Source organism: Parathielavia appendiculata (genome assembly GCF_033297405.1).
Source record: "Parathielavia appendiculata strain CBS 731.68 unplaced genomic scaffold N657scaffold_10, whole genome shotgun sequence".
Lineage (NCBI taxonomy): Eukaryota > Fungi > Ascomycota > Sordariomycetes > Sordariales > Chaetomiaceae > Parathielavia > Parathielavia appendiculata.
The window spans coordinates 591261-612498 of NW_026944229.1; the positions used below are offsets into that span (position 1 = coordinate 591261).

The following is a 21238-nucleotide window of genomic DNA, read 5'->3' on the forward strand; positions in this document are numbered from 1 at the left end:
AATGAATGTCCTCCTCTATGAGACAGAAATCTTCATCTTCGAAAAGAACAACCTAACGGGTGCTCCCTTAAGAATAATATAATGTGAAATGTATCTAACTACACTAAAAGTTATTGTTACGAAGAAAAATGCTCACTTGTGAATAGATCGCTTAAGAGTAAGTAGAATTGATGTCGAAGAGCTTATGGACCAATGTTTTCTGGAATGAAGTTACTTACCTGATTATGTTAACGCGGAGAGGGTATTATACAATCAGAGGGAGACCTAGCCCCATTTCCCCAGAAGTGCACCGGCGCCATATGGCAGTGTTTAGATAATGGGCTGAGCAATCTCACGGAAAGAACACCCAGACAGCAATCATTTTGGGGTACCCATGCAACTCATTCTTTACATACATACGCTGAGCTCAAGGTAGTGTATTGTACAAGTACACAACGCAATCACAGCCTCCCTGCCCGACTGCTGAAATGTCATCTAGACTCATCCTGCCGGTAACCTTGTCGCTGCCCACCTGGATTCATGCTTCCGTAACCACAATGGAACTATTCAACCTTCAAACTACACTTACCGCTACACTCCGCGCTCACCCCGGGACCAGAAACCGATCGATGTCCACACGGTGGAAATAGCTGACCCTTCCCATATCAATCCAGTGGTGAGCCAGACAGTCAGGAGAAATCAGGAGCAGTTCCCCGTCGATAAAAGCGTCTAATGACGATCCACCTTGGTTGTCAGCCGCAGCCCCCTTTATACAGAACCATAAAGCTGACAGGCCTCGCTTGGGCACTCACCGATAGCAAAACCTTCATTCGCAACGTGTCCCTTGCTCCGGACCACCCTGACCCCCAGAAACGGAGGCTCCTGCGCGACGCGCACGAATCCGTCTTCACCCAAATCCGGGGCATAGAACGTGATCTCCCCGCGGGGCACGTTAGGATCGCCGGTGAGCTTCACGGCCTCGAGACTGCCGCGGTAGATGGTGGCGTCGCGCTTGCGGGCAGCAAAATCTTCGTCGGACTCGCCCTCGAGGCTGACAATATCGTCCAGATCGTCTTGGTGCTGCTCGATCCAGATGAACTCGCAACCATGGGGCCCGTAGTCGCCCACGAAGATTCCCCGGAATGGCTTGCTTGGCGTAGGCGTGTACAGAGACGGATAAAGGGTTGCATACGTGGCGATCTCCTCGCCGGCGCTTGTGCTGCGCGGAAGCGGCATCATCGTAGGAAAAGAATAAGCTGGCACCAATGGGTACCAAGTGTGCGGGTTGATCGCTGCGAGAGTGCCAGACTGGAATTGAGGAGCTGCGAAGCAGAGATGGTCAGTATATGTAACAATCATGTCCGCCAGGATTACGAGGGGAGGTTTGGGAAGCTTAAGCCAGTTGGGCTAACAGCATCGAAGCTGAGGCACGGCGAAAAAGGCCATAGCAATTTATGGATATATAAACGTGGGAAATGAGCAGTAAGACAATTTCATGGTTTTATGAAGAAGACACATGAATGCAAACGGGTGAGGAAACGTACTATACTCGAGCTCTCTCCTTTCGAGCCACTTTCGTATTCGAAATGCCCCCTCATAGACATCGCGCGGCGATACAGCACGGTCTTGGGTTTGCAGAGACCCGGGTCGCTCCAAGCCGGCGCCCATCACACAGTGCTGGCTTGGTATTGAGGGTGGCGGCCAGATGTGGCCGTATGGGAAGCGCGTGGCAGTGTTAGCAGTGCGCGCTTCTCTATCATCGGATTTCAGGCACTGAGCGTGGATGAAGCTGCATCGTAGGTGACCTCGAGAGCTTCGTCGCATGGGAATTTCCGTCTGGAACATCTTTTTCCGACGGGGTCGTGAAGTCTGAACTTGCGCGGGGCTGGCGGTCAATCCATGGTTGTTAGTGGTGCCATCGCTTGCTTGGCGGCGCTCCAGATGTATGACGACGAGGTCGTCATTTTCTTCCACGTCATATTGAGGATCTACCGGCAGTCTGAGGACAGGATTATCGAGGTGGAGCCTGACTTCAGGGGCAAAGGCACTGACCCGGATGCCGGAGTCAAAGCCCTCGGGTTGCCATGGGATGTGACTCGTGTCTGTATTGGTCGCAAGCAGTTGGTACCCCTCGATGCATCCGCGCCGTTGGTCGTAGCGGGCTACGATCAAACGTCCGGGAAGGCCAGCGTCAGAAAACCAGATCTTGTATCTCGGGAGGAACCAGCGTGGTTCGTGGGCCCAGAACAGGTCGCGGAAGGTGAGGCAAGGATAAGGGGAGGTAACGCGTTGTCCCGGCACGTTCCTCTGAACGAGTATCTGCCACAAATGGTCGTCGGTGGCCTGACGGTACAGAGCCCCGCATGTTTCCGAGACTGAGTCGAGGTCTGCGGGAGTAAGATAGGACAGGATGCTGGCGATAAGCTCGACGGGGAGAGAGAGTAGACGACACTCTTTGGATAACTTGCGATGCTCAATGTCTATTCCCATGCGTCAGCTCGAAACTGCTGGGTGACCTGACTTCGAGCACGCACCTACAGCCTTGGCTTTGCCCTTTGACTTCGGGCTCGGAGAGCTCGAGGCACCTTCAGGTGGAGCCTCGATTTCAGCGCCCGTTCCCATAGGCATCTCGGCTTGTGTGTCGTGACTATCGTCTATCATTGGAGATTCCAAAGAGTCAATATCGTATGCGCAACCTGATGTTGGTGTTGGGAAGGTGATTTGAGTCTCAGGGGGCGAGTCGCGGGCCATGCCTAAGGTACTGTACCTAAGGTATACGATGTCATTTTGGAGCTATGGTGGGGCTCGTCAGCTCTGTAGCCCCACATCCCCACTATGGGCTCCTTCTGGAATATCCCGACGTCGGTGGAAAGCTGGTAAGATCCAATGCCGACGACGGCAGACGACACACGGGTCCCGGTTCGGTGGTGTTGCACCTGTCATGTCCAGGATCGCAAGACCCTTACGGCTGTTGTTTATAAAGCATTAGCTTCAAACTTGAGCTCACCGTTAGCGAATCTCAACCGTCAGCTGCCCAACGCAACTTGCGGAGTTCGTTGGGCGCCCAGACCGCTCAGCGCTGTCTCGTCTGACTGTTTCAGGTGAGTCGGAGTTACCTCAACGAAGGGCGCATTCAGTGTGCGCACCTACCTTTACCGAAGACGGCGGCTCTGCCTGGAGTTTTGACTACAGCAATACCACAATTTTCGGAAATTCGTCATACTTACCTGTTTCGTTCATGATTGCCAACCCAGCCCCCTGGCGATACAGAACTGGCCATTGCAAGCAACGATCCAACCACGGTTTGTTTCTTAGAATCGGTAAGCAAACAAGACGAGCTGCATAATACTTACTCTATTGCTTGCTTTCATCCTTTCCCTCTTTCTTTCTCTTTGCCTTCCTTCTTCCTGCGTTCTGGTCTTTCCACCTTCCTTCATTTCCCTTCCTTCTCTCTTAGTATTATAACTTTTCCTTCATTACCATCTATGTCGTGCTCGATTCTTTCCCTCCATTCCTTTTTAGATTCCCAACTAGGCCCTACTATGTGCCATGCTAACAAACAAGCCAGGGCTGGACGGTAGACGACACTTCTCAGGCTGTGGCAACTCGGCTACCCCCGTACCTGCTGATTCGACTGGTCGAATGAACGTCCCGCGTCCTCAAGGAACTCTGAAGAAAATGGCCTCGTTACTGCCGCTGATACAGGACATCCTTCCCATGATCTTGCCAGCTTCCGTCTTCGTGAGGAAGGCGGCCGACATCCTCCCGCCCGAGCCCCAGGCCAGAGAAGCAGAAGGAGGGAGCCCAGTTGTCCGGGTCGTCAGCGGGCACGCAATTGTCGACAAGACAGACAAAATGTGCGCATCAGGTAAACTGCTATCCAATACCCCTGGGTATCACCCATGCCTGTCTTCCTGAACCCGCAAACTCATGCCGCAGTCCTTATTCTGAAACCTGGGTCGTCCTCTGCTATACGCCACCACGGCGAACAAGGTGTGTCCCATCCCTCCCGCATCCCTTCGGAACGATCCCGCAACGCCCCTGTAATGGGGACCCAGTCAAATGTACGAATCAACGGCCTAAATGACAAAAGAAACCATCCTCTACACAGTCTCAGGCAAGGGCGTCTTACTTTCGCAGCCGAAGGGGGACGAGGTAGAGCCGCAACGACACGAGCTCGGGCCAGGGGACTTTGCCTTCATCCCCGCGTGGACAGAGCACCAAGTCGTCAACGAGTTCGAAGAGGCGGACTTGCATTTGGTGCTCATCCGGAGCGGGAGCCAGCCTGTCGAGGTCAACCTGACAGACTGGAACGGCGCCCAGGTTAAGGATGGGCCAAAACGATGATGGGGGACGGCCCGGGGCGGTCCCAAAGTCGGATCCCCGGAAGATACAAGTTTATCCTTTGCTGTTGTATGTAGAGTACCAGTGGATACAATCACATCTTTGGCTGCAAACTGGAATCCCTAGTGATTTTACGTAAGGGGAAATAGTAAGGTAAGTAACGCCTGGGATGCTTGTTGAAGCAGCTAACCCTCTGTAGCAAATCTGTGATCCTATGCGTCTGCCCTCCGTCCTCCTCATCCTCATATACTGTGATGATTATGTCCCTGTATGAAGCATACAGGGTAGATACCAATCAAAGCGCCCTACTGCTCCTGCCCCGCCTTCGCAGCCCTCAACCCCTCCGACAAAGCTGCCAACACGTCGGCAGTTTGCTCGGTGACTGCACGGCTGACACCGCCGCGGTGATAGAACGTTTCAATCGTGCCCATGTGGCGCGCCAGGTCCCGCTCAGCGGCGGCCATGGCTTGCCGGAGAGTCTGAGGTTGTGGTTGCGAGGGTTTTACCTGGGCCTGCAGGCTGGCTTGGACCTCGCGGAAGAAATTTTCCATGCGTGTGTTTTGCTCCTGGAACAGGGTTCTGAGCTGGCTGGTGTTTGTGCTTTCCGCTTGTGTACCGGTTGCGGGAGGGGCCTGGTCCTTGAGTTGGGAGACCTCGTTGCGGAGAGTGTCAATGGTGCTTGCAAGGGTTTGCATTGATTGGAGGATTGTGTCGAGCTTGATGTTGGTGTCCTTGTTGAGTTGAAGTACGGTAGCCGCGAGTTCTTGTTGTTGGGTTGAGAGGCCCGAGACTTCGTCTTTGCACGAGTTCAGGTTGTCGACGGTGTGGTGCATGGACTCCATCATGACTTCGATGGCGTTGGTTGCACTGGCCATCGAGCTCTTGAGTTCGCCCATGTACTCGGTGAGCTGGCTTGGGATGTCGGCAACAGGAGCAGCGCTTGGCTTGCTCTTCGCCTCGGCCAGCTGCTTCTCCAGACTTGCTACCTCGCCTTTCAGGGCGCCGGTCTTGGCTGAGTTGAGTGACTCCTCTCTGCTCTGCGGGGCACTGGGTCGGGACAAAGCCTGTGCTGGCTTTGTTGGTAGCGTGGAGTAGCTAATGGAATCTCTCCTCGAGGGCCCGCTCGGTGCAGACGCAGGTGGGATTTGCTTTGCTGGCAGTGAGGAGGAGTTGGAGGCTTCTTCGCGTTTCGCCGGAGCACTTGGCTGGGGCACGGGCTGAGCCGGCTTTGAGGTACTCAGTCGTCGAGGAGGGCTTTGCGTAGGTTGTATCATGGGCAGCTCATCGAGTGCGCCATGCCTCTCAGGCTCAGCCCGGGCCTTTTGCCGGGCATCGTGATCGAACCGCCTCATCTTGGGACTCCGGTCATGCAGCGGAGAAGGAGAGCGCTTGTGAGAGGAAAACGGCTGCCGATGTGTACTGGCGGAATCTCTTGGCATCTCCGTCTTGACGTACGGCGAGGGGGGCCGACCGTGTGGTGTGCCGGGCTCTTCTCGTGGTTCTCGCGGTGCCTGGCGTGCTGGTCGGCCGTTCACAGGCACCCCCCCGGCGTTGACATGCTTCTTCTCTTGAGAATCAAAAAAGGCGTTGGCTACCTTGTAGACGTTGGAATCAGACAGCATACGAGGAACCGGACCAAGGCTGTCGACAAAGTCAATCCAATCATCCGCAGCGCGTGCTGTATCGGATACCGTGCTCTGGGGCTTTCCGCGGTGAGCCCTGCGCGCGGCACTCAGGATCTCAGCGGTGGTTTTCGCAGTTGCCACGCTGGTGTTGAATCCGCGAGCGATGGCGGCCCACAAGTTTTCTTGGCCGAAGAAGTTCTTGCAATGCAGAAGAGCGCGGAAGAGCACATATATGTTGTTTGCATATCTCACCTCACGCCGCTTGCTCGGATCGTCGATTGAATCCCACATGGGGTTGTTTTCGTTGGTGTAATGGCTTTGATGGAAGGCACAAGCCCACTGCTGATTGAACGGCAACCGCTCTTGTGTGTCCCAGCAAAAGCCGTAGAGTTTGATCCGCTCGATTCTCGGTGCCATCTTGGTGAGGATGGGTTGAGAATGTGTCGCGTAAGTCGTGACGCGTGACCGCTGTCATGTGTCAGATTGATTTGCGGCTGTGTTTGCTACAGGCTGGTCACGTCTGGCTTCGTTTACGTTTGTAGGCCCGCAGATAAGATGATGGATGGAAGGCTTAAGGTATAGATTGATGCGTCAGGTTGGTATGAAGAGATTTCGCAGGTCCGTTCTTGCGTTCAGCTCCGAGGCAATGATTTTAGCGGCGGTGGGGACTTTTGCTGTCGAAAATTGCCTGGTTGCATGGGTTCAACAGGTGCTGTTGGACGGGATTGATGCGATAGAAGAACTTGTAGAAATTGAAACAGTCTTCCGATCCGAACGTTGAATCGTTGCCTGCTGAAGTGGCTGCAAGCAAACTTGCAGATTGTTGGCTCAAGTTAAGGTACCAGAGGTCAGGCTGCTGCATTTGCAACTAACCCTTGCTGATAGTGTGGGATACAGTTTCCATACTGTCAACTCACCTCGGATACTGTGGTATCTAAGGTGATTAAGTACATAGCTACATTCTCTCCTTCACTTTCCAATATTCTTCCTCTCATTTACTAGTTTATTGTTCTCGCTTCTATATAATACTTCTTTCTCTTTTTACTATCCTTTCTTTCCTTCCACTTACCCTTCCTGTTCTGCTACTTCATAGATCAACTATTCTGTTTGTCTCACCTAAACGAGCGGCGTACGAGTGCCTCGAACTCAAATGGACTGCTCAGTTATTGCAGGGTCTATCCAAGAAGGTGCTTATAGATGTTCCTCGCAATAAGGTGACGATGCCTAGGTCGCTCGGGTCATGGGTAGAAGGAGCGACTCTCGGATTAAGCCGCTATAACATTTGCTGAAGCACTACTTGAAGCTATGCTCAGGGGTTTTCAAGTACTAGTTTGTTATCTAACTGTTTAATACTTCAAGAGGTTGAGAATAATAGGTACCTTACTAAGGTGTTGAAGGTTAACTCCACCTCCCTCTCATGTTGGTATGTAATTAAGTCATTCTCGATCCTCGACTCGAACTCTCCCAATATTTCACCAATTCCCAAATTCTGTGATGCCAGAGCTGTCAACTTGATTGCTAGTAAAATGAGAAATGTAATAATCCCCTTCTCATTTGCTCGTTACTCACGCATGTTTCAACGAGTATCTTTAATTGTACGGGGTCATCAACCTAATTGTACGGGGTCCGCACAGACCCCCTGAGTTCCGCCACACCTCGGGCTGAGCCTCGGCAAAAAAGGAAAAAAAAAAACAAACTCCAGAGCAAAAAGATCGGTTTGAGCGATTTGGTGATAATGGGGAATGTGGCCTTGGGGACTTTGTTGGGCAGCCAACAGTTACATGCTCAAGTAAGCTTAGATCAACCAAATGGTATTGAACAGATTGAGGTATGAAACGAAGCTTGTATTGAAGTCACGATGCCAAAGTTGTAACGGGCTGGGCCCGGTGCGAGCCTCGGCGACTCTCGGCAAATACCAAGACCCCTGATGAGGCTATTCCCACTCGCCCCACAGCACACCGAACCTTCTAGCAACGCGCTCAGACCAGCGCGCCTACGAGGATAAGTATGCTTGCGAGCTACCAGAGTCTGTCGTCTCTCCCTTTTGTTCTCCAAGTTCAGTGTACTCGTAGAGTCGTCATCAGCTAGTTGCAATATACTACCTGAGACCGTTACAAGAGTGACCACACAAATGAAGGATCAAGATAGTGGGTTAGGGTGCCTCAGAACGTCCCTTTCTTGTTGGAACAGAAAATTGTCCTCTCTAATCCTCCCAGGGGAATTACCCCCTTATATAGAGACAGTGTGCCATGATATGACGCTATGTCAGGAACTGTGTCATTGTGATGGATCTGTGCTGACTGAGAGTCTCGCATTGAACATCAGTGCTCAGTCCGTGAATCTTGGTGCCAAGGAACCCACTCAGTTCAACAGACTTATCGCAGGGAAATCAGGCATCCATCCCTATTGCCAACTAGCCTAGGGGGTGTCCGGCGCTGGCGTCCCGAGCTGTATGGCTGCGTTAGACGCAGGAACTGTACCTCCTTTGGTCTCCTCTACTCTATTCTGCTGGCCTCGTCCCTGCTCACGATCTCGTCCCTATCCACGACCCCTTCCCTATCCCTGAGCTCTTCCCCGTCTTCCTATAGTCCCCTGGACCGCGACCCCGTCCACGTCAGGTAGTGTTGGTGGAGAGGGGTGAATTTTTGTACCTGCTATTGCAAAGAAGTAGCCGACAAGCGGTAATGGATTCTCACTGTCTAGGTAGGGACGATAGGTGAAAGGGGCAACCGTGATGAAGCCGTTGCTTACACACACACACACTCAAGGAGGCTCCCATGAAGGGGTTTTCTCAATGATGGTTAGGGTTGGACGGGGTTGCAGAGGCTCAGCCCGAAACAGGTGTGGCGGAATTCAGGGGGTCTGTGCGGACCCCGTACAATTAGGTTGGTGACCCCGTACAACTACGGATCCGTAAAGATACTCCTTTCAACCATCCCACATCCTACTAATCCAACCTCGACTTCTCTCCTCCTTTAAGCACAATCCCATTCTGTCATTCTCGTTGCCAGCTATACTAATCAGTAATCAGAGGTTCTCTATAATCATTAGAACCCATTTAAGCTACATCGGCGCTAGATGGGTACTCCCCGGTGCAAGCAAGCTTGCACCCTCCGCTCAGAATTCAGAAAACATAACATCAATAAGGTTGACGGGTTCCCAAGCTCCTTTTAAGTCACGGGCTAGCCAACAAAAAAGGCTTAGATAGGACAACATGAACATAACAAAGCTTACTCAAAAAGAGACTAAAACGTAAAGTTAATCATATGTGGCTTGATAACAAGTGGTCTACACCCCATCACGGGATGCCACTCACAGGCCCCATGTCAGCATGACATCGATTTGTCCTAGAAATTACCTGTAACGTTCGCTGTCTGCATTTATACGTGCAGTCGAGCTTGGTATCTGTCTTTGATGCACTCAAGTTCTCACCGCGCTCTGACAATAGCTCTATGTGCGTATGGACTACATAACTTCAACTCTTCACTTTGTGACGTGACTTAACTACCTAAGGTACGCGTGCAATATCTGCGTAGTACTAAGCCCGGACGTAGATAACCACATGGACCGGGACAGCTTGGTTGCCACAGGATGATGCGCAGGCTGGTTCGCACACTCGGCTAGAGTCTCCCCAAGGCTTCGTAATGCCTTACCGATCTTCTGATATCCACCTACCTCATACAGGTCATTTTACATGTCTTCGTCAAGGGGCGTCATGCGTATCGGGAGCTCACCACCGAGCTCTCTACTACTGAAGTCGTTCCATTGCTTCTGCGTGAACTACAGGTACCTACCGAGGTAGGTGCATAAAGCCTACCATACCGCACCGAAGCTAAAGCCTCCGAAGCTGCGCGTAACGTGTATACTCGTAAACTGTTTTCAGGTTACCTCTACCTGACGAATCTGCGCCTGGGAGCCGCGGTTACCTTGATCAGCGTTACCGCTTTCATTTGCCTCCTACTGTTCTTTTTGTCACTCTCATTTTCGCGCGCTGTCGTCGGTTGAGATGGAAATTTCCGTTGTCTTGCCTAGAAAGGTACATCAAGCGGAACCTTCTTTCCCTGTGCCTTTTCTTCCACAAGGTCAAAGTTGCCTATCAAGTACCTCACTTGGGCCCACTTCCAGCAGGCGCAACTTCCTTGACTGAGGAGCCCACCACACTGACCCAAGGTCTGACCTTCGAGCCCTCTCCGGTTTACTCGGCTCGAGTGCGCCTCTTGCAAGGAGTTCTTCTACATACCTACTCAAAAGACTAACATGAATTATCCAGCTTCTTAGCCCAACCCTCCTATCCGCCAGCATGTCGACATCGATTACCCTCCAACCGGCCCAAGGCATGGAGAGCAAGCCGCCGACCGCCGACACGACTCCCTCCTTTACCAGCTTCCCCCACCTCCCGCTCGAAATCCGCTTCATGATCTGGGAACTCTGCCTGCCCCGGCGCATCATCCAATTCAGCGTTCTTGCGCTCATCCACCACAGACACCATCACCCCGACCGCAACACCAACGACAACATGAATAGCCGCATCCCTATGGTGACACTCGCGACCTTGCTCCGAAAACACCACGCCCGTCCCTGCCGCATCGCTCAGGTCTGCCGTGAGTCCCGCGCCGCGGTTCTGTCCCTCCGACGATCCGCTGAAGTGCTCGACCTGCCGTGGCTTGGGCAAGGAGTCTGGTTCGACCCGCGCACCGACACGGTGCTGCTCGACTGCGACGTGTTTGAGCGGTATCGGGACATCTGGGAGGAGGTACGGTCCAAGCTGTCCTACGGGTCTGGGGCGTGGCCGGGGCGGGAACGTGGTGTGCAGATTGGGTTTTCAGCGCCGCTGTTTGGGTGGCACCGCAGTCGGCCGGGGACGGCGGATGTTTCTGCTCAAGATGATGATGTTGTGGCTCCAGCTGCCACCGACACTGAGGATGGAAAGTTCAGGGCAAGGCAGCGGGAGTGGCCGGTTGTGATGAATACCGTGTACTTGGATGTGACGTCCGCAGAGGCGTGTGGGACAGGTCTTTTTGGACTGTTCGGCGAAGAACAAGCCATCTTTATCGATCTACACAACGATCGACAGTTGGAGCTGCTGAAGGGGATTCCGAGGTCGATGTCCGGACTGTTTCCCATTCAACGGACGATAGAAAGGTGTTGGACAGGTTGGAAGGCATACAAGAGCCAATCTCGAGCCGTGAGCCGGACGCTTGGTTTGTTGGGATGTGGTGAGGAGGGGTGCTCGTCGATGGGGTCCGGGCCATACCCTGTCATTAAGGTCCAGGGTCGCCCGGGCAGAAGATGCAGCCATGGATGAAGCTTTGCATGGAGGGGACTATCTCGGATGGTATTGCTGTTGAAATTCGCTCTGTAAGCGTAATGTAAGCTGCCTAGCAACCAATGATTGAGAAGCGTGTTTGAGATGAGGCACATGCTCCTTGGTGTTTCCTCCCTGTTAACCTATGAAGGCCGTGAATGACGGGAAAGACGGAGAAGTAGTGGAAGATAAACATGGTTAGAGTAAGGTGAGTCGAGCCAGCGATCAAGACTTACGGAACTCGCTGTAGGGCGTTTGATATTATTTGTTACTTGTGATCAAGTGAATGGGAGGTCGACGAGGCAAACTCGTCTGCCACATCCATGCTACCAAGGCGCGGCTCAGGCTGAGGAAGACAAGGAGAAGGTCTTCAATCCGTAATGATGTATGGGCGATCAAGAACCCCATGAAAGTCTTTCTGGTCATGTTCAGGCGCATGTCTGACCTTCTGAGGATGACTGGACTTCGCCTTCGTCCCCGAAGCAAGCCATGATCATGCCGTGTCGACCAGTTGCTCGACGCGGGAGTGTACAACAGCCACCTGATTCCTCTCCAGCAAATTGCAGCCAGGTTTGATGTGCTTCAATTGGGAATGCCGTGAACTCAGAATCACGATGTTGAGATATATTGCTCAAAACTCGAGTATCACCTGGAAGCAAAGAAGGGGTAATTAAGGATAAAAGAAGGACAAAGAAACAGAGTAAAAGAGGGTCTTAGATGGAAACAGTCAAGTATCAATCACCCAAGTGATAAATACCACCTCGAAATAACCAAAATGCTCAGGAACCAACTTCAACCTCATCCTCATCCAAAAACCCCAGCCCGCTATCGTACTTTCTCCTCTTGCTCGCTCTCCCAAACCCCGTCAGACCGCCTACCAACGACATTTCAACTCTAACCCCCGCCCCTGACATGATCGGCCCACCGAGATTGCCACCTTCCGCCTGCCCCACCCCATTGCCAGTCCCAGACCCTGAAGCACCCAGAAACCTTTCCCCCATCCTCACTACCCTTTCCAACTCGGCCCTTATCTCAGCGACCACCTCCTCAGCCGTCCTCCTCCCCCGCGCATTCTCCTCTTTCAACGCATCGTTAGCGTCTACCAGCCGGACATTCTCGGCCTTCAACGCCTGCACCGTCTCTTGCGCCTCGCGTAACAAGCCCTCGACCCGCTCCACCTCGGCACTCAGCTTAGCCAGCCGAGCGTCCCGCTGGGCGAGGCAGGCAGCATGGGCTTCTGTCAGGGATGCTTTTTCCTCTGTGTGGGAGGCGAGCGTTTGAGCGTGGGCTGTCGTTAGGGACGATAGCTGGAATTTGAGGTCGTCGGATTGGGCGAAGGCGTCAGAGAGTCTACCTTCGAGAGACGACATGGCGGATGTCATGACAGCCAGAGCGGTTGTCTTGTCGGCCAGGGCGGTAGTGGCGGCGTCGCGTTCCGACTTGGACGCCGCGAGGTCGGTTTCCATGCGCTGGATGAGGGCTTCGAGCTCCGAGATGTCGCGGGTGTAAGTACGGACTGCGTCCTTGAGACGGTCGATGCCGAATTCGAGGTCGGCGATGCGTGCATCCTTTTCAAGGGATCTGCGCTCGGCGCTGGCAAGGCGGTTGGCGAGGTCGCCCATTGCCGTTACCCGCGCGTTGAGTTGTTGGCGCAGGGAGAGCTCGATGGAATGGTATTCGTCGATGCTGTCGTCTGCGTCGCGAGTCCTTTTGGCAAGGTCTCGCAGTTGGGCGAGAAGCAGGCCAAGTACCTCGGCGCCTGCGCCTGTTAGGGGCAAGGTGATCTCCCCGGGCGTCAGGTACTCCAGCTCAAGGCGCGCAGACCTGAAGCCAGATCGGAGCGACTTAATAACCTCGAAACCATCTGACCCAGTGAAGCCGAGGGTTTTGAGTGACGCGTCTAACTCGGCAAGAGCTGCAGTACGATCAGAGAGCGTCTGGAGTACGGTGGTGAGACGTGCTCCGAGATCGGGCTTCTCCGCTGATGGCTCTGCGCACCGTCCTTGAGTCGAGAACGTGGCAAGTTTGTCCGAGAGGCGGGAGGTCAAAGCCGCGTAAGACTCCAGGTTAGCTGTCAGCTCGTTAACCTCGAGCTGCAGTAATTCGAGTTCCTCCTCCAGCTGACGCTTCGCAGGATCCGGAAGGGAGACTTGCACGCCCATGCTGGAATGTGGAGTAGGCAGGCGTCTGTAGAGGGTTTGCGGCAGTTGTGGTTCGGGACTGGTGGCTGGTGGGGTGGGAAATGAGGCTGAAGCGCGCGTCCTACGTGTCGGTGTACTGCAGAGGAACTCGGCTCTCGTTGCTTCGCCGAAGTCATGTGTGTCGCCCGCTAGATCTAGCTCCGTGAAGTCCTCGGAGTAGAGATCGCTGGCAGCCCGTGTCCGCTCGTAGGCAGGGCTGCTTGTAACCTGCTGGACATCCAATCGACTGGCCAACTCTCTCCTCAGCGTCGCCACCTCCTGCTCTAGGTTCCAGACACGTTCGGTGTCCAGAATTACGGTTTCGTCGTGCATCCTTGCAATTTCATCGTCCCTTGCAGCCAGATCCGTTTTCAGCCGCTCAATCTCGGCCTTGGTAGCCTCAGCCTGTCGCTTCCGCTGATGTTGAATGTTATTCATCTCCTCGGACAAGCCATTGCGTCGAATTCGGCGCTTGGCACGGGCATCTAGAACTTGACGAAGAGGAAGAACGCGGATTTCGCCACCAAATGGGGGCGCCTGGGAGTCCAAACTTAGGATGCCGGTGCTGTTCGACCGAGTTGGGGTAGAATGCCGCCGAGATAGCCGGGAGCTGCTTGAGAGCGAGGCCCGATTCATCAAGGGTGTCAAGCCGGTTGCTGAGGGACCATCTGCTGTCCCGACGGACTCCGGGCCGAGGTCTGAGAACCTCACGCGTCGCCTCTTTCTGGATTTTGGCGTGCTAACATCCAGGGGGGGTTGAGTGGGCCGCGCCTGCGGTGAGCATAGTGATTGTTTGCATTGCTGCGCGGACTGAGTGGCCTGACTTAGACTCCGCCGTGTACGCCGTGCAATTGGGAGATCCGGCTCATCGTCCATTCTGACAGCCTGAGCAATTATTGACTTCAGAGTAACAAAAGGGGGAGGACAATGTCGTGACTTGAGAATGAAGACCTCGTTTGTTTGTGCAGGCAGCAATGCCATGACCCCACATTTTGCATGGGGTGTTTATTTACGTTATCCACATCGGGCAATTTGTGGGTCATATTCAGCAGGGACCTCGACGAACCTCTTCACGCGACATGTGGACTAACCTTGATTTTTCATGCCATCCCAGTCAGAATGTTTCATTTTCTCTTCTCTGGATATTCATCTGGGTCAAGAGTCTCGCTGCGAGATTGGCTACCGGACTCTTAGCGCTCCCCGTCTTGAGATCCTCGAATGCCATAAAGCCCGGCAATCTACACCTGCCAATCCATCCCCCGGAGACTAAAACCGCGTCCTAGACAATGCCTGAACCAATACAGTCAGATCTCCTTACCAAACCTGAGAAAGAATTCTTTCACAGAAGCAAGGACTCGGGATCATCCCAAGTCCCTATCAACTCTCGCAAAGAGCCGCCTAGCAGCTTCGCGCTCCGGTTCCTCCCAAGCCTTCTGTTTCCCGTCTTGAACCGCAATCAAGACGCCGAATCGAAGTTGCCGTCTCTCCGCCAGCGTCGGTCTGAACATGACCCCTTGCTGCTGGCGCTCAACGGGAGATAGCCGCGGTCCCGTATCGCGAAGGAAATGGCTGCACAACTCCAACAAGCATGTTTCTAATGTCTCCGGAATGGTTCAGCGGAATCTCTCAAAGACACCGTTGTTGTCCAGAATTGTCGGAACATCAGAGCTGGATGGAGTTCTAGGTGGGTGTGACCGGCGCCGTTGGAGCGAGCGAAGGAGCAGCCGCCCGGGAGGGAGGACGTCGTGGATACTTCATGGTGTGTTGAATGGCTTGAAAATGTATAGAGCCCGTACGAAGGCCCTGATCCACCAGGTTCGGGATGAACTACGTAAGCGCTTTGATATGAAGGATTTCGGCGAGGTCAAACGCTTCCTTGGCTTTGACATCCTACGCAACAGGAAGGCAAGGAAGATCTTCAATTTTCCAGGAGAGCTTTGTTACGGCTTAGCTCGCGAAGGAGGGTATGCTCGACTACCAGCCGGTTGCTATGCCGTGGCCGCCGAAGTTTGAGCTTCCGACAACGTGGATACCGCCGACGGACTGTCGCGTCGTCAAGCAATATATTAAAAGCACCGGATTAGGAAATTGGCTTTCGATCGGGACCAAACCCGACATTGCATACGATGTCGCGCTTTGTGGAGGCAAACGTAGGGCCCTCTGCAGAGCATATCCAGCTGAAGAAGCACCTGCTCCGTTACGTCAAAGGCACCAAGAGCTACGGCATTGAGCTGAGCGACAAGACGCTCACTGGGAGCAGTCTTCTGTTGATGGCGTTCGCCGACGCGTCACTGGCATACTGCTTACCAACGCGACATTCAACTAGTGCCTACATCATCTTCGTGGCGGGAGGGCCAGTCTTTGGAAGACCAAGAAGCAGACCTTCGTGGCGTTGAGCACCACGGAGGCTGATTTCACCAACCTGACGCCCGATGCCCTATCAGTCAAATGGGTGGCGAAGATCCTGGAGGGGTGCGGTGCAAAGCAGCCAACGCCGGCCGTCCTATTCACCGACAGCCTCAATGCGTACTCGGCCACGCTAAGTCCAAACAAGCCAGCTCGCACCAGGATCATTGACATCAAATACAAGTGGATCATCGACCGAGTCGGCCGTGGCGAGATAGACATCCGCCATATCGAGGGCACGGAGATGCCGGCCGATGAGTTGACGAAGCCGCTGATGCGAGACAAGCATGACAAGTTAGTGAAGATGCTTGGCATGGCTGAGAAGCAGATACCTGGGCATTGAGGATGCCGGACAGGGTGGATCACGTCGAGGATTGGGCGTAAGCCCACGCTGCGAATCGCCCAAAACGCGATTTCCGCAGTATTTGACAGATTTGTTTTACTTCCACGTGATTGGGATTGAGGAACGGCCTCAACACCCAGGGTAAATGTATGTATATAGCGATAGATGCGTTGGTGATAGCCTCATTGTGATGGTCGTCTCGGTCTGTGGGGGGTGGATGGGTGGTGCCCCACTTGGCCGACCGGGTTGCCCCACGTCTGGTGCAGGGGTTTCAGCCCTGCCCACGAGAGCCATCACACCTCATGCATCACCACTGTATGGAAAACACCACCATTGATGAATCAACATCTTCTGTGGTCTCTGGATGTGCATCAAGAGATAATGGCAGATGGCCTAAAATGGCAGATAGCCTAATGAAGGCACTTGCTCAGGAGCAGTTTGTCAGATTCAGGGAGCAGTCGACGTGAGCGAGAGGATGCGGGAGGATCGTAGAGCGCAGGGAAAGAGAAGAAAAGGAGGACCTGGAAGCAGAGGCATAAGAGGGATAGAAGCAGTGGAGAGCATTCAAAGTGGTTGTTCCAGCCTCTCCAACGCAAACGTCGCGCTGACTCGGCTGAGGAGGTGTGTTGGATTTGGCAGTGGTCAGGGAGGGCAGTTCAGGGGTGACTAATGGCTTCACCAGGATTCACAAGATCAGGAAGAGGCCTGCAACTGCTTGGAACAACGCAGACACGAGGATCATCATCAATTGAGTGGTTGCCCATCTTTTGGTACCTAATTACTACGGTACGGCGAATTCGTGGCTGTTAGCTTTCCAACAGGACCCGTCGAGCACCTGCATCGGCGTTACTGGACACCGAACCCCTTGTCTCCATCGCATCGGGTCGTCAATCGGCCCAGCTCACATTCTCGTCCCAACATTGCGGGGCCATGTGGGAGGCAGCATCTTGGCATTGACCAGTCCCAATCATGTCGTCCGGCCAGCCAGAGGGTGCTGCATGCCCCCAATGTGCATGTGTGCAACTGGCCAGATCCTGTTATTGAGGCCTGACCCGGACCTGGCCCTTTTCAGCTTGCTTTCGTCTTTCTATAGCAGGTGACAGGGTCGCGCTTCTCGACCGAGGGTGATAAACTCGTGACCCAACTCCAGCTTCTTCGTCGACGTAGGCAAACCGCACAGCTCTACCATTCCACCCGCCCGCCTTATGCGCTTTCCTTTGCACCATGGCGTCCCGCAATGCTCTTGACAACCCTGACTCCTATGCGGTCGCCTGGATCGCTGCTCTTCCCATCGAGCGGGCCGCTGCAGAAGCGATGCTCGATGAGGAACATGCAGCTCCAATTGGTTTTACTCGACACCAAACTGACGCGAACGTTTATACTTGGGGTCGCGTGGGAGAGCACAACATCGTCATCGCCTCTCTGGCCGCTGGCGTCTATGGAACCACCTCAGCCGCGACCACGGCCTCTCAGCTGCTTGCCTCTCTGCCATCCATCCGTGTTGGTCTTTTGGTCGGCATTGGCGGCGGCATCGCTCGACCGGACGAGGGCCGCGATATCCGGCTCGGCGATATCGTCGTGAGCCAGCCCGATAGGACCACGGGCGGCGTCTGCCAGTACGACTTGGTCAAGGCAATGTCGGGCGACAAGCGTGAGCGTAAAGGCTTCCTCGGACGGCCTCCGACGGTCCTCCTCAATGCGCTTGCCAGCATCCAGGCCGATCACGAGCGGAAAGACTCCAAAGTTTCCTGTTTTCTGCAACAGATGTTGGAGAAGTACCCGAAGATGGGCAGAGATCCAAGCAGAATCCCGGCTACGCTCACCAGGGCCTCGACAACGACCGCCTCTTCAAAGCTTCATGCGATCACGTCCCCGGGCCGGACTGTCGGGGCTGTGACACGGCTGACGAGGTTCAGCGCGATCCTCGAGACACTACCGACCCTGGGATCCACTACGGAACCATTGCGTCCGGCAACACGCTTGTCAAAGACGCCGCTACGCGCGATCGGATTGTTGCCAACGTCGGCGAGGAGTGCATCTGCTTGGAGATGGAAGCGGCCGGCCTGATGAACCACTTTCCCTGCATTGTCATTCGAGGGATCTGCGACTATGCTGATTCTCACAAGAACGATAGATGGCAACGCTACGCATCGGCTACCGCCGCTGCGTATGCCAAGGAACTCCTTGCGTACGTGCCGGTCGCGGAAGTCCACGAGACCAAGAGGGCACTGGAAGTGCTTCAGTTGGGTTAGTTCTTGTTTCGTTCACGAGGGCTAGACTAGCAAACACGCGACACTGAATAATATTGAATGTAGAATGCGACCTGACTGCGAGTAGTTCAACAACAGATCGATGGCGTGCAGCAGACGGCAGTCGCAACGAAAAGCTGCAACTGATTCCATCAGGTCTGACCTTCGTACCGATAAGATCAAGCGCTGGCTTTGTCCCCCTGATCCGTCTACAAACGCCAACCACGCGAGGAAGCTCCGCCAGGAGGGGACAGGCGCGTGGCTCCTAGACAACCCGGTCTTCCAGGAGTGGCACTCGGGGTCGCGTCGACATTTATGGTTGAACGGGCTCGCGGGATGTGGCAAAACGGTTCTTAGTGCGACTATGCTGGATCAACTTACGGAGGGAAACGACCGTCTTATCCTCAGCTTCTTCTTTGACTTTAGCGATACGACAAAGCAGACCTTAAATGGTATGCTACGGTCGGTTGCTTTCCAACTTTACCACCAAGGTGGGGCTTCTGCAGGTCTTCTTGACGCCTCATTCCAAGCCCACCAGAACGGCCGCGACCAACCTGCTACGAAAAAACTCGAGGATGTTGTATACAAGATGCTTGCTGTCCAGAAGAAAGCTTCTATTGTTTTGGACGCCTTGGACGAGTCGACAACAAGGGGTGAACTTTTCCAGTGGATCAACGACGTGGTGTCCAGACCAGAGTTGGGCAATGTCCAGTTGATTACTACCAGTCGGCCTGAACCCGAGTTCCTGCGCGACATTCCCTCGTTGATAGGCGAGGAAAACTGCTTAGCACTCGACAAGGAGTCCATCAACTCCGATATTCGATCGTACGTTGCAGCGCAGCTTCTGCAACGACGCGATTTGCGGGAGAAGCGCTTGTCCCAGGATCTCCTCAAGGGGATCCAGAGGAAGGTTGGCGACGGGGCCGACGGGATGTGAGATGTTATTGCTTCGATCGATATGCGGATGGTTTCCTGACGCTCTGCTTAGGTTTAGGTGGGCGGTCTGTCAATTGGACAGCCTGGCACGATGTCCCCATGAGGCCGCTATCGAGAAAGCTCTCGCATCTTTGCCGCGGAACCTGGAAGAGACATACCGACGTATGATTCAATGCATACCGGCGGAGTTCAAAAGAGACGCGATACGGCTTCTGCATTTTCTAGTTCACTCGAAGCGACCTCTCAAGCTGGCCGAGGCTAAAGAAGTAATAGCAACACAGGTCGAACCCGAACCACGGGGTTTTGACGTCAAGCGTCGACTGTTTCACCAGACTGACGCTTTAGACTACTGTCCCAACTTAATGACAGTCGTTCGCACCACCGATAATGAGTTACATCTTGCCCACTTTTCCGTCAAGGAGTACCTTCTCAGAGAGAGCCAGTTCAACATTACGACTGCCAGCATTCCCATCACGAGGACGTGCTTGACTTATCTTACAGACATCAACCTCAAAGGTAACTACGAAAAAATCAAGCGGGATTTTCCTATGGCAAGATATGCGGCGGAAGTGTGGGCGGACCATGCTGCGTTGGCTCAGGCTTCGGAAGATATAGTTCGAGCGACAGTCAGTTTCTTAGAGAAGGAAGCGACGTTCCAACGATGGGCTCGATTATATCAACCTGACATGGATTGGTACTTTGAACCACCTCCTCCACAAGGTTCCAGGCTCTACTATGCTTGCTGCACTGGACTCGTAGCGGCTGCACGAAATCTTATCGGCAAGGGAGCGGACGTCAACGCGCAGGGTGGCTTCTACGGCAATGCTCTCCAGGCGGCCTCATTAAGAGGCCATCAAAGGATTGTCCAACTGCTCTTCGACAAAGGAGCGGACGTTAACGCTCAGGGCGGCGCATGCGGCAACGCTCTTCAGGCCGCCTCGGAGGGAGGCTATCAAGAGATTGTCCAACTGCTCTTGGACAAGGGAGCGGACGTCAACGCGCAGGGCGGCGCACACGGCAACGCTCTCCAAGCCGCCTCGGATGAAGGCCATCAAGGAATTGTCCAACTGCTCTTAGACAAGGGAGCGGACGTCAACGTGCAGGGCGGCGCATGCGGCAACGCTCTCCAGGCCGCCTCGGAGGGAGGCCATCAAGAAATTGTCAAACTGCTCTTGGACAAGGGAGCGGACGTCAACGCGCAGGGTGGCGAATACGGCAACGCTCTCCAAGCCGCCTCGGATGAAGGCCATCAAGAGATTGTCAAACTGCTCTTGGACAAGGGAGCGGACGTCAACGCGCTGGGCGGCGAATACGGCAACGCTCTCCAGGCCGCCTCGGAGGGAGGCTGTCAAGAAAACATCCAACTACTCCAAAGAATGGGTGCAATTACGTCGTCTTCAAAGCGCTCTGGCTCCAAAGCTCCAGGCAACCTGGCGAAGAAACTTCGTCTCGCAGACCCTGAACCTTACTGATCTCTCGCGTAGCCGCCGTCGTTGACGGTTCCGGAATTGTTTAGCCTCCTCGCAAGTGAGAGTTCCTTCTTCGACAGGTCGTTTGGCGGTTGTTCGACTGGTAATGCTGGTGACGGCTCCCTTTCGTCAGGGGCCTCTTCCACCTAGGCCTGTTATCTCTTTCGGTTTCGACGTGCCGGGAACGAGGCAGCTAGGGATACCCGGATCGTGGCGGCCCGCGGTAAGTGGAGGAGCCCATCGAGGGAGGAACAGGAGATGTAGACGCGGCGGTTGCGGTAGAGGCCGCGGCACCGCGTATGGTGGCTTCGCGAAACATGAGCCTGGTGCTGCTACAGCACGGTGGCCGCTTCGCGACGCACCACAATTTCGCCTTGTCGTTTTCAACATCAGGGTCAGATC

At 54.1% G+C, this 21238-nt stretch overlaps 7 protein-coding genes across 7 annotated transcripts; 4 read left to right on the top strand and 3 right to left on the bottom strand.

Annotated features, from left to right (window-relative positions):
• Positions 1-364: 364 nt before the first annotated feature.
• N657DRAFT_600190 (uncharacterized protein) lies at positions 365-2645 on the bottom strand. The gene is made up of 4 exons (XM_062790072.1): positions 2514-2645; positions 1524-2459; positions 792-1301; positions 365-708 (listed from the first exon to the last, which is right to left on the bottom strand). The coding sequence occupies exons 1-4, from the start codon at positions 2638-2640 to the stop codon at positions 584-586; spliced, it is 1698 nt and encodes a 565-aa protein (XP_062645730.1). The 5' UTR covers positions 2641-2645; the 3' UTR covers positions 365-583.
• A 237-nt stretch (positions 2646-2882) lies between these two features.
• On the top strand, positions 2883-4443 carry N657DRAFT_647469 (RmlC-like cupin). Its single transcript, XM_062793321.1, has 4 exons — positions 2883-3299; positions 3548-3847; positions 3919-3972; positions 4073-4443. The coding sequence occupies exons 1-4, from the start codon at positions 3218-3220 to the stop codon at positions 4324-4326; spliced, it is 690 nt and encodes a 229-aa protein (XP_062645731.1). The 5' UTR covers positions 2883-3217; the 3' UTR covers positions 4327-4443.
• Positions 4406-6747, bottom strand: N657DRAFT_647471 (uncharacterized protein). The gene has a single exon (XM_062793322.1). The coding sequence runs from the start codon at positions 6363-6365 to the stop codon at positions 4629-4631; it is 1737 nt and encodes a 578-aa protein (XP_062645732.1). The 5' UTR covers positions 6366-6747; the 3' UTR covers positions 4406-4628.
• Positions 6748-7912: 1165 nt separating this feature from the next.
• On the top strand, positions 7913-8782 carry N657DRAFT_647473 (uncharacterized protein). Its single transcript, XM_062793323.1, has one exon. The coding sequence runs from the start codon at positions 8203-8205 to the stop codon at positions 8368-8370; it is 168 nt and encodes a 55-aa protein (XP_062645733.1). The 5' UTR covers positions 7913-8202; the 3' UTR covers positions 8371-8782.
• A 1418-nt stretch (positions 8783-10200) lies between these two features.
• On the top strand, positions 10201-11634 carry N657DRAFT_673183 (uncharacterized protein; the record flags this gene model as incomplete). The annotated part of the gene is made up of 2 exons (XM_062795675.1): positions 10201-11149; positions 11537-11634. The coding sequence occupies exons 1-2, from the start codon at positions 10249-10251 to the stop codon at positions 11632-11634; spliced, it is 999 nt and encodes a 332-aa protein (XP_062645734.1). The 5' UTR covers positions 10201-10248.
• Positions 11635-11793: 159 nt separating this feature from the next.
• On the bottom strand, positions 11794-14376 carry N657DRAFT_647475 (uncharacterized protein). The gene has a single exon (XM_062793324.1). It carries the CDS (start codon positions 14307-14309, stop codon positions 12033-12035), a length of 2277 nt encoding a protein of 758 aa, XP_062645735.1. The 5' UTR covers positions 14310-14376; the 3' UTR covers positions 11794-12032.
• Positions 14377-17406: 3030 nt separating this feature from the next.
• N657DRAFT_657469 (Pfs, NACHT and ankyrin domain protein) lies at positions 17407-20839 on the top strand (the record flags this gene model as incomplete). The annotated part of the gene is made up of 6 exons (XM_062794814.1): positions 17407-17925; positions 17976-18429; positions 18520-18554; positions 18610-19364; positions 19420-20230; positions 20549-20839. The coding sequence occupies 6 exons, from the start codon at positions 17407-17409 to the stop codon at positions 20837-20839; spliced, it is 2865 nt and encodes a 954-aa protein (XP_062645736.1).
• Between the last annotated feature and the right edge of the window lie 399 nt (positions 20840-21238).